The sequence below is a fragment of the Oryzias melastigma genome, linkage group LG14, assembly GCF_002922805.2.
Source record: "Oryzias melastigma strain HK-1 linkage group LG14, ASM292280v2, whole genome shotgun sequence".
In the NCBI taxonomy this organism is placed as follows: Eukaryota; Metazoa; Chordata; class Actinopteri; order Beloniformes; family Adrianichthyidae; genus Oryzias; species Oryzias melastigma.
Window position 1 is genome coordinate 19,398,951 of NC_050525.1, and position 11,311 is coordinate 19,410,261.

At 35.3% G+C, this 11,311-nt stretch overlaps 2 protein-coding genes across 3 annotated transcripts; both read left to right on the top strand.

The window, feature by feature from the left end:
- Positions 1–3,050, top strand: bnip1b (BCL2 interacting protein 1b; the record flags this gene model as incomplete). Its single annotated transcript, XM_024266654.2, is given in 5 exon segments — positions 1–93; positions 171–262; positions 568–675; positions 1,485–1,603; positions 1,723–3,050. Coding segments are annotated over 5 exon segments (609 nt in total), but the record flags the coding sequence as incomplete, so codon positions are not given.
- A 901-nt stretch (positions 3,051–3,951) lies between these two features.
- Positions 3,952–8,590, top strand: htatsf1 (HIV-1 Tat specific factor 1). 2 transcript variants are annotated; one of them, XM_024266651.2, is made up of 10 exons: positions 3,952–4,152; positions 5,321–5,485; positions 5,618–5,852; positions 5,950–5,997; positions 6,079–6,233; positions 6,419–6,582; positions 7,495–7,591; positions 7,664–7,753; positions 7,839–7,976; positions 8,105–8,590. In XM_024266651.2, the coding sequence occupies exons 1-10, from the start codon at positions 3,955–3,957 to the stop codon at positions 8,372–8,374; spliced, it is 1,560 nt and encodes a 519-aa protein (XP_024122419.2). In that variant the 5' UTR covers positions 3,952–3,954; the 3' UTR covers positions 8,375–8,590. The 2 variants fall into 2 exon arrangements, with proteins under 2 accessions (XP_024122419.2, XP_024122420.1); XM_024266652.2 differs by lacking the exon at positions 3,952–4,152 and adding an exon at positions 4,379–4,938.
- Positions 8,591–11,311: the final 2,721 nt, after the last annotated feature.

Genomic DNA, 11,311 nt, shown 5'->3' on the forward strand with positions numbered 1-11,311 from the left:
GACATCAGAGATTGTCCTGGACCTCAGTCTTCACTCATGGAGCTCAACTCTCAAATCAAAGAGAAATTCAGTAAGCTGAGGCTCAGGATACAGGTATGCCTCCCTATATGTTTAAACTGCTCTACAGTCAACACATTCCACATTTATGTAATGCACGTTGTTCCTGTCAGGATCTGGAGCAGATGGCTAAAGAGCAAGACAGAGAGACAGACAGACTAGCTATTCAAGCAGAGACAGAGAGCCAGCGACGACAATTGATGAGGTACGTTTGTGTTTGAGTTTCATTTCCTGCCTGATCTCATAAATGTTATAGATCCCAAAAGATTCTGTATTAAGTGTGTTTTCGGATCAGATATATCTGCATTATTAGTAATAATTTCACCACATTGAGCGAATTTAAATGTAAAGGTGGTAGGTTATTTTTAAATGATTAGAAAATATAGAGCAAAATTGTATATTTTCATGTGTCAGTGGCACTATGACACTATATTAAACCAATAAAAAAAAAAGAAAATGGGAAAATCTCTGTAGTTTTTGTTTTTAATTGTTCTTTTTTGTGGAGACCAGTAATCAGACTGCGTGGAGAAAAGCCAATTTGGCTTGTAAACTTGCCATAGACAACATGGAGAAAGATGAGCTGCTGCATGCTGGAGAAAACCAGAACACCAGGCAAAGGTTAGTATTGTTTTTCCTCTAACTAATTATTTAAAAAAAAAACTATAAACTATTTCTTCCCAGGATGTGCAAGTTTGATGAAAAATCATAAAAAATGTGTTTTATCAAGTCAACTTATTGTGTACTAGATAGTACTAGAGCCCATTCTTTTCAGTTTGAAGTTGTACATTGAAAACTATCATTATTCTTGCTTATTTTTTAGTTTTGAAATAAACAAAGAACAGATTCTAAGAGTTTTGATTATTCTGATCTGCGGAGAACAGATGCAGCCAAAGACTGTAGTGTTTTACTTTATTGCTGGTAAAACAGAAATAGAATAAAGGTTCTCTGTCAGTGTGGAACACATTCTCAATTTCCTGATTATTGGCTGCCATTAAAGCAAAAGTTTGTGATCTTAAATTATTTCCAATAAATTGGGTAAGCAGTTTTTTAAAATTTTTTACAATTTGATTTCTATAAATTTATGGTACTTTTTTTTGTAACTTCTCTTTTGTTTCTCATTTTTATGTTGTACTTTTTTAAAAAACTTGTTCAAAATAGATCAACTGAGAAACGAAATTGTTCTCGCTAAAAGTTCCTGATCTTAAATAGTTTCCAATAAATGTGGGTAGCAATTTTTTTTATCTTTAAAAATTGATTTCTATAAATTAATACCCCTTTTTGGTAACTCATTTTTGTGTTGTTGTATTTAAAAAAAAAAATTAAAAAATTGCTAAAAATAGATAAAATGAGAAAAAAAAAGGTTCTCGCTGTTTGTTGAAAAGAACATTTATGATCCTTTCACTGCTTTGCATGTGTGTCTGTTCCAGAAAAGTAACTAAAGAAAGGTTGGTGGAAACGAGCAGCAACATTACAGAGAGTCTGATGTCCATCAGCAGAATGATGGCTGAACAGGTGAAGCAGAGTGAAGACACCATTGGCAGCCTTGGTAAAAGAACCATATTAATATACATATATGTAGATAGTTTTGCTTTCTTTTTAATGTTTTCTGGACTCTTACCTTCTCAACTAAAGTTTTAACGCAACTCTTTGTCCTCCCTCCCGTAGCCACCTCTTCAAGAACGGTTCAGGAAACCAACGAGGAATTTAAAAGCATGACGGGAACCATCCATCTGGGCAGGAAGCTGATCCTGAAGTACAACCGACGCGAGCTGACAGACAAGCTACTGATTTTTCTCGCGCTGGCTCTGTTCTTCGCCACTGTTCTCTACATCCTCAAGAAGCGCCTTTTCCCCTTCATTTAAAGAACATTTCTAACTCAAATTGAGTTAAAAAAAATGATTTTCTGGAACCGTGGGGTAGAAGCTTCAGGTTTAAAACGCAATAAGATGGTTTGGAATCAGCATACACAACAATCCTTACTCTCTAACGAAAGGAATGAAGTGACTAACGCTCCTCACTGCCTGATTAGAATCATTTGTACTAACTGGAATACTAATCCATGCACTCTTCTGTCATTCAGGCTTTAGAAATTAAACAAAAAAAAATTCCAGAGACAGTAGGGAACTTTCAAGCACAATAAACTGATTCTAAAATGTTTACTGAATGTTTTAAAGCTACCGAGTCACTTTTGTGCTTTTATTTTGAAAGTGTCCTTGAGACAGAAATCTTGAGCTGCTTCTTAATGTTACAAATGTCATTATATCGTCAGTCAGCCATAAAGTGTTTTCTGGTTCTCTCCAGTCTCTGAGATGTTCTTCTGTGATGTTCCTTTTGCTCTCAGGTCTTTTCTGTGACTTCGGAGGAGCAAAACGTGACCTTTTCTAGAAGCTCTGGTTAAAAAAAATCAATATAACTATTTATTGTAATTAAAGGTTTTCATGTAAGGATTCTGAAATTGATCTGAAATCTAAAATAATAAAAGAAAAATTAAAACATCCATCTGATGATTTATTTCTTTTGGGTTTTGGCTTCAACCTTGAAAATTTCTGCTTTAACTCAAACTTATGCAAGTGCTAAAAAAAAAAACTTTTGTTTGTAAAGTCAATTTTAAAAACAATTTCTGAAAGAAAATGTGATTATTTCAATGCAGTGGTATTTAATCATTGTGTTTCTGTTAAATCACTTGAATTTAAATCAACTGTTAGTGAGGTTTAAATAAAGTGATTTTTCTGACATTTTAATACATATTTCTGGTTCTCTTCATGAAAACACCACAAAACATTTATTTATGCAAATTATTTACTCTCATAGTCACTCTGAGAAATTTGGGAGACTCCGCTTGGACGTGAGGATATGTAGTACGGTATATGGGAATTTGTCCAGTACGATCCTCCTCATCTGAAACAGCATTGGCAACATTAAAATTACAGCAGCCCATCTTTTAACCAAAAACATCCTAAAGGATTAAAGGATATTCAAATGACAAAAAAAAATCTTGATGAAAACAAGTAAAAAAAAAAAGTCACCAAAAAAAAAAGAAAAGTCCAAACACATCCAAAATGGAAGAGCAATGCAGCAGCAGTGCATCACCTGCAATAGCAGCTTTGTGCAGCACATATGGGCAAAGAAACACCCCAAACTCTAACCCTCAACAAACATGAAATAAAACTAACTCCTTCTTGTTAGCATCTTTCGGAAGACTGATGCATCTAACCAGAATTCCAAAGAAAGCCACATTTTCGCCCCTGATCAGGGTGTTTTGGGGCCAGAGACGTACAGACTCTCTGGAGTTTCTGTCGGTTCAGATGGAGCAGAGTTAGACATTGAGGGGCCCTCCTCCTTCCGGTCTCCTGAGAGGAAATCGTGGATGGCTGTTTCGATTTGCGGACGGAAAGTGTGGTTCATTTTGGGGTCCACAACTTGAGTTATGATCCTGTCCACACCAGACTCCAACATGCCTGATCTGAAGAAGAAGGAAAACAAAAGGAAAAAGTAGAAACATATTGAAATTGTAAAACATTTGCTGGAGATATTAAGGCATTTTAGATGTACGATGTAGAAGAAATTTATTTAAATGTATTTTAATATAAGAATTAGTTGATTTTTGCAAACAGATGACAATTTGTACCAAAAATATGCTAAAAGAAATTAGATAATGTAGGTTGGGTAGAGATCAGATTGGGGATTCAACAGAAAAAAAATCAAGTGGAAAACTGACAGACAGATGGAAATGTTTGTGAAAAAGTGAAAAATATGATAACAATTCCTCAAATAAATATTTGACAGCTACTGTATAAATAAAGCACTGAACTTTTACACTGATATTTCGTTTTCAATATATTTTTTTCAGCTTCATTCATATTTTAATTAATTTCAGGATGTTTTAGAACTTCCTAAATGTTTGGAAGGATGCTGAAGAGCAGCAGCAGCCCTTTGTCGCCGCAAAGGATCATGGTCATTTGGGCAACAATTCTTTTAGTTCTGGTGAAAGCTGTGAGTTTCAGTAGGAGGCTGTACATACTGAACCACGCTTTGCCTCAGTCCATTCCTCATCTGGTTCTTGTTGTTGGACGGGTTCCACTCTTGTGTGCTGAGGTGCGATGTGACAAAGTTGTCTACTTTCTGTCGCAGGTTCTGATAGGCAGGCTGGAAACCACAACGAGTCAGTAACTGCTTTGAAACAACATAAGCTAATAACTTTTTAATTTCATCTTCTCCTAATGTTACATATAAAAGCTCGGTTGGCATTCATTTTGATTTTATTTGTGAGTTGCTGCAGTTGAATCTACAGAAAGTACCTTTGTGTCAACATCTGCCAAGCAATCACGACGAAACTCGTCAAAAAGTCCCCGGTTCTTGAGATGCTCCACAATCATACCGATGAGCTGTGGGTCTCCCGGAGGAAGGTTGGCCGGGTTAACATTATTGCCACCCTCCGCCATTCCAGTGGAAATTAAATGTTCACTTCGCTACCTGTTAGCTGCATTGAAAGATCACTAGAATAACAAAAACCCGCTCGGGGGCTGACTGTTTTAGGACAAGTGCGCTTGATTAATTTACGTTTACAAGCTTCGGGTAGGGCGGCTTACTTTTACCAAATGGTAGTGTAAAAACAGGGATGAGCAGGTGAGTTAATCGAACGCCGATTTTTGAGCGCATGCGCATTAAGAATTTAACCCCGGAAACACTTATTTCAAGCGTCCTCGCGGACTCAAGCAATAAACAAACGTCTATTAGAAAATTGACGAATAACTCTGAGCATTATCAGCTTTTTGAATATACAAATCAGCTAAAAACAAGGCTTAGCTTCATTGTGGGGCTTATTGAGTGGTTTTATCTCGCAACATCTAGAGTAGCTTGTTTCGACCAGTCCCTTCAAAGGTAACGCTAGCCATATTGGCTAACATCAGACATCATGGCTAATTGTTGGCGTTGAGTTATAAATAACTATCTTGATCTAAACGGAACCACTTTATTGACGTGATAACTAATAGTTTGAGTTTGCTATATAATGCATTATTGTAAACAATTAGTTTTGTAGTAGCATGTCATTCATTGATCCTATATTGGACTGCGCATGCGTCAGAGTAAGAATCAATTTAGGTCACATTTAAACACAATGCAGTTGTAGTAATATTATAAACTGATAAATAAAGTACAAGAGTCGTAAATCCATCCTAAATTAATAACCTAACCTGCTCACTTCAACTGTTGTTTGGCTCTTGTTGAAACGGCTGCTTTTTATGTTTTGGTTTTTTTGCAGATGAGTAATGAAAAGGATGCAAACAAAGAGTTTATGGATCAGCTGCGAATGCAGGAACTCTACGGGCAGAGGAACAACGATGGTTCTGACCCATTCACCTACACAGATCCAGCAGATGGGACGGTGTATGACTGGGACCCAGAGAAAAAGGCTTGGTTCCCCAAAGTATGGATGCTTTTTTTGGACGCCTAAAATACAAATTTTCGTCCCCCCAGAATTTAGAGATATTTTCAACTTGGATAATTTATTGGTTACGTTTTTTTTTAAATCTAAGGCAGGATTACTTTATCTCTTCAGGTAACAGATGACTTTATAGCAGCCTACCAGGCCAACTATGGCTTCACTAAGGAAGGAGATCCAGATACAAACGCTGGAGCGGTCAGCAGCTCTGACCCACCAGCTCCTGAACCAAACAGCAAACCTCCAGAAAAAGAAAAATCTGAAGCTCCCGCCTCAGAACCAGTTCCTGACCCGACCGAGACAACCGCTAAACAAGCCAAGCAAAAAGGAGAAAAGAGGAAAGGTGACCCAGGTAATCAGACTTTTTTCTTTCATAAAATGCATTCCCACATAAATAATGTTCTTTAAGATGAATAAAAAAAAAAAAAAACCATTTTGTTTTCATGCAGGATGGTTTGAGATTGACGACACCAAAAACACAAACGTCTATGTTTCGGGTATGTACCTTCAGGTACTGAAAAGCTGATGTTTTTGTCAATTGCTTCTCATTTTTTAGCTAGTACTCTTTTTCTCCTCAGGTTTACCACCTGACATCACCCCTGACGAGTTTGTGGAGTTGATGTCTAAATGTGGCATTGTGATGCGAGATCCCATCACTGAAGAGTACAAAGTCAAACTGTACAAAGATAAAGACGGAAATCTAAAAGGAGACGGCTTGTGCTGCTATCTTAAGGTAAGACAGCCTACATGTTAGCATTAATATTAACTAACTCCGGCCTTTTCTTATTTTTAAAAAAATCAGATAGTTGAAAACATTAAACAGCATATCTCAAGAATTTATATTGAGTTTGCAGGGTCCTAGCACTCTAATAAACATCCTACTGATGACATAATTTTCAAACATTTTCTTTTTTACAGAAAGAATCACTGGAATTAGCTGTGCGTCTGCTTGACGAATCGGAGATCAGAGGTTATAAACTCCACGTGGAAGCAGCGCGGTTTGAGCTGAAGGGCCAGTATGACGCCAGCAAGAAGAAGAAAAAGAGCAAAGACTACAAGAAAAAACTGCAACAGCAGCAGAAGTAAGAATCACTTCATTGTTTTAATTTAGACCCAGAAACTCTGAGGGTTTGCTGTCAGCTCACTTTATATTTACCAAAGAAAAATAGTAAAATAGCAAAAAAAAAAAAAAAAAATACACAATTTTAGATCCATATGTCAGTCTTTTTTGATAAATAAAACAAAACAAGTTATTAAAATAAGTATCCTATTTACCACAATAAATAACATTAGATGTCAGTTGTTTGGGGTTTTATATTTTAAAAACAAACATTTAAAACAGTTAATTAATTAAAAAAAAAGGTTAAAAAAACGCATCATTATAGTTTTTAAATATAATTAGTTATATTACTGTAGATTTAAAAAATATATAATAGTAGAAGTCTGTATTTACCTCAGAAAGAACAGTTCATATGTGGTTGTAAGATAAACTTTGGAAAAGGCTAATTTTAGTGATTAAGAAAAGGTGTGACAATCCAAACTTTCAATATTCAAAGTATATAAAAAGTAATACATTTTTCAAAATTTGAAGTAGAGGATCAATGCATCAATTTAATATCCCAAATTCTGGATCTGGATCCACATATTTATCTTGTTTAAAAAAATAGTTTTTATATATTAAAAAAAAAAACATAACTGATCCTGATTTGCAATTTCAGCTATAAAAACAAGAGAAAAAAAAAATAAAAATACATACATCAAAGCTATTTAAGAAATAATTTCATAAATGGTTTAAAAAATTGACATAATTGCTCTTAATCCTAATTAAACATACTTCCACTTATACGTACAGAACACACATAATCAATTAAATATGATTGTCAAAAAGAGTTTAATATTTTTAAAGGGAGTAGGTAGCAGTTATATAATCTCACTAGTGTATTACAGTAAGAGTTCCTTGGTTTTGTCTTATTGCTTTTATGTCTTCCATGCAGGCAGTTGGACTGGAGGCCTGAGAAAAAGGGAGACGCGAGGAAGAGGCATGAAAAAGTTGTCATCATCAGAAACATGTTTCATCCCAGTGATTTTGAGGTAGATGGAGCCGCTCACTCATGCCCTCATTCTCCATCACATGCTTTCCGTCTGACATGAACCTGTTTGTAGGAAGACCCGCTGGAGCTGAACGAGTACCGTGAAGACCTGAGGTCAGAGTGTGAGAAGTTTGGTGAAGTGAAGAAGGTCATCCTTTTTGATGTGAGTTTAGTAAAGGGGGATGTTTCTGGGTGGTGTGGGTTTGAAATGGATCAGTGGAGTAAAACCAGATCTGGTTGTATTGCAGAGACACCCAGATGGGGTCGCATCTGTCGCATTTAAGGAACCTGAACAAGCAGATGCATGCATTCTCTCGTTTAACGGCCGCTGGTTTGGAGGGAGGCAGCTGACCGCAGAACTGTGGGACGGAACAACAGACTATCAGGTGAGATTTCACTTCATCAACTTTACCACTGCTTAAACATTCTTGAACGTATTCAACAAAAAGATTAAAAAATGTGTTCAAAAATAAAATGAACACAAAGACAAATGTAACTTTTAATTTTTGTGCAGGTTGAAGAGACGACGCGTGAGCGAGAGGAGCGGCTAAAGGGCTGGTCTACTTTCTTGGAAGGCGGCGATAAAGCACAGCAGGCGACCCCCACCAGCAAAGAAACAGCAGAAAGCAGCGCTGCATCAGAACCGAAGCAGCCCTCCGACACCACAGAGTCCAACCTGCAGCCCCAAACGGAACCACAGTCCTCAAAGCAGCAGCAGGAAGAGGAGAAAGGGGCGGACTCTACCGACAGCAGCCTCGCAGGAAGTGATGATGAGGAAGCCTGAAGATGGCCACATATCTTCTGGGAGTTCAGCTTGGACAGTCTTGCTTTACAGAACGGAACACTTTCCTGTTAAGAGGCTTTCTGACAGTTGAAGGTGTTTTAAAATGTGAAAGAATAAAATATTTTTTTCTACTTTATCATCATGATTTTAGCTTAGAGCGACTAATATGTACTTTAGATGCTGGTTATTCCTTAAATACACATCCTTTGAATTCAACGCACCTTTCATCATTGTGCACAGTTTAATATTATATAAGTGTGACAGATTTGAGTGATTTTGTTTTTTAAAAAGTAGCATTAGAAGAGATAAGTATGATTTCATATCTCTGTTGGTTCACAGATACACGAACACACAAACCAACAGACAAGAACAATAAGTGAAAAATAAAAAGGAAACTATTGCTCAAAACTTGGTCTCCAATTGAGCAAATGTCCTAACTGAAGCAAAGGCATCCACTTTTTGTTATGGGTTGCACGGGTGGAAATTCAAAGTTGTACTAAGCTTTTTTATTATTATTATTTTAGTAAAGACATTTGGTTGCATAATTGAGAAGCATTATCTTAAGGTCTTTGCCGTGTCTAGGAAGGTTTCACCACAATCAACGATTTTATGGCTTCTGCTGCCCCCTGCTGATCATAAAAGGAATGGGAATTTTTGCAACGTTTTAAGTTAAAACACTACAATTTTAAATTGTCAAGAAAAAAGCAAATGAATGTGTTTATGGTTATTTTTTTAAAGAAACGTTTTAAGCAATATAAGCGAGATGATATGTATGTGACTGGAATGCACAAAACACCCCAAAACTATAATTTTTTGTAGATTTTAGCTAATCAATTTCCTTAAAAATAGTTTTTTTCATAGTTTAATCATTAAATAAACACTTACCCCAGTTTGGCGTCAAACAATGCAAAGGTCATCTGCCGTAAATTCTAACGGAAAGACTTCTTAAATATGTTTAACCCTATTTTAAACAAAGGCAGCTTCTGCTTTATCAATAAAGAAATAGTGGAGCAAGTTTTTGCAACTCTGCAGGTAATTTATATATTATGTTTAGTCATTTATTTTGCTAGACATGCTTTAAGTAATGAAATAAATCCATTTTCTATACAGAAAATACCTGTTGCTGTTGGATTTCTCTGGTTTAATCTATACCCCCATAGTTCATTTAGTTTGTTTACTTCTCCTAATAATATTCTGATCACAAAAAAAATCCACGTTTTATTATGTGCTGCTAAATTTTGAATTAAAACAACAATTGTATTTGTTTATAGAATTAAGACGATAGATGTCGTGCTCAGCCTTACCACTAGAGGGCAATCAAACCCAAAATTCCAAACTATAACTAGAAAAATTGCATTACCTCCGATAATGCATGTGTGAATGCATTTTCGCGTTGTGCAAAGTTGTGTTAACTTTGTGTAAGTTGTGTAGTTGTAAGAATGTGTAGTAAAAGCATGAATTTCCTGAACATGCTGGATGTGTAAAATTGCTTAAAATGCTGAATTTGCTGAAAATTTGCACAAATTTGTGTAAAATTGTGTTAAATTGTGTAGTTGTGTAAAGTTGTGTTAAATTTGTGTAAGTTGTGTAATTGTAATAATGTGTAGTAAAAGCATGAATTTGCTGAACATGCTGGATGTGTAAAATTGCTTAAAATGCTGAATTTGCTGAAAATTTGCACAAATTTGTGTAAAATTGTGTTAAATTGTGTAGTTGTGTAAAGTTGTGTTAACTTTGTGTAAGTTGTGTAATTGTAATAATGTGTAGTAAAAGCATGAATTTGCTGAACATGCTGGATGTGTAAAATTGCTTAAAATGCTGAATTTGCTGAAAATTTGCACAAATTTGTGTAAAATTGTGTAAAATTGTGTAGTTGTGTAAAGTTGTGTTAAATTTGTGTAAGTTGTGTAATTGTAATAATGTGTAGTAAAAGCATGAATTTCTGGACATGCTGGATGTGTAAAATTGCATAAAGTGTGTAATTTGCAGGAATTTGTGAAAAATCCTATTAGTTATAATGGGGCTGAAAAAACGCACAAATTGTGTAACTACACAAAAACTGTAAATTTCACAACTACTAAAAATACAAGCTGTAATGTCCTTAACGAGCTGAACGTTTTGATACCAAGATTGTGTAAGTTGCATAAAGTGTGATAAAGTTTTTAGGTGTCGAAAAACGTACGGAAGAAGACATAAATAATAATAATAATAATAATAAGGAAGAGAAACAGAATCACAATAGTGTGAATGCATTGAATGCATTCACACAATAATAAAGAGAAACAGAAAAACAATAGTGTGAATGCATTGAATGCATTCACACAATAACATCAAAGATGTCAAACTAGATCCGGGTTTATTCTTTACTGTAAATAAATACTCCTTACTATTTTTTTTAATTATTATTCAGGGAACGACTAAAGAATCAACAAAATGAGGTGAGAATTAATTTGTTCTATTATGACTTTGTATGTATTTCTGGTGTCATTTGAAGAACCCTTGTGTAAATGTGTATCTAGGTTAAATATACGGTGCACATACTTGTTTATTAATAGGATACAATTTGCCATGATTTAGATGTAATTCTAATTTACATTTCAAACAGTTGCAGACACTGAATATTTCAATATTTGTCAAATAAACGTATTTAGTATAAACAAAACAGGTGAAATGTAGATTTTAAAAACTCTGCTAACTGAAAACTTCCGGGGATAAAGCAGCAACCAGGTGGAGCCAATTAATTGATTAACTGATTGTCAACAGGTGTGAGCACGTCTGTGTGGGTTCTTTTTTAAAATCTATATTCAGGTGTTTTCCTGATTTAAAAAAACATTAAGCATATTGAGTGACAACATTGTAAAAGGAGGTTTTAAGGGCAGGAAAAATGTATAAAATGTTATTTATTGGTCGACATTTTTCCTGTGTGACATGAACCAG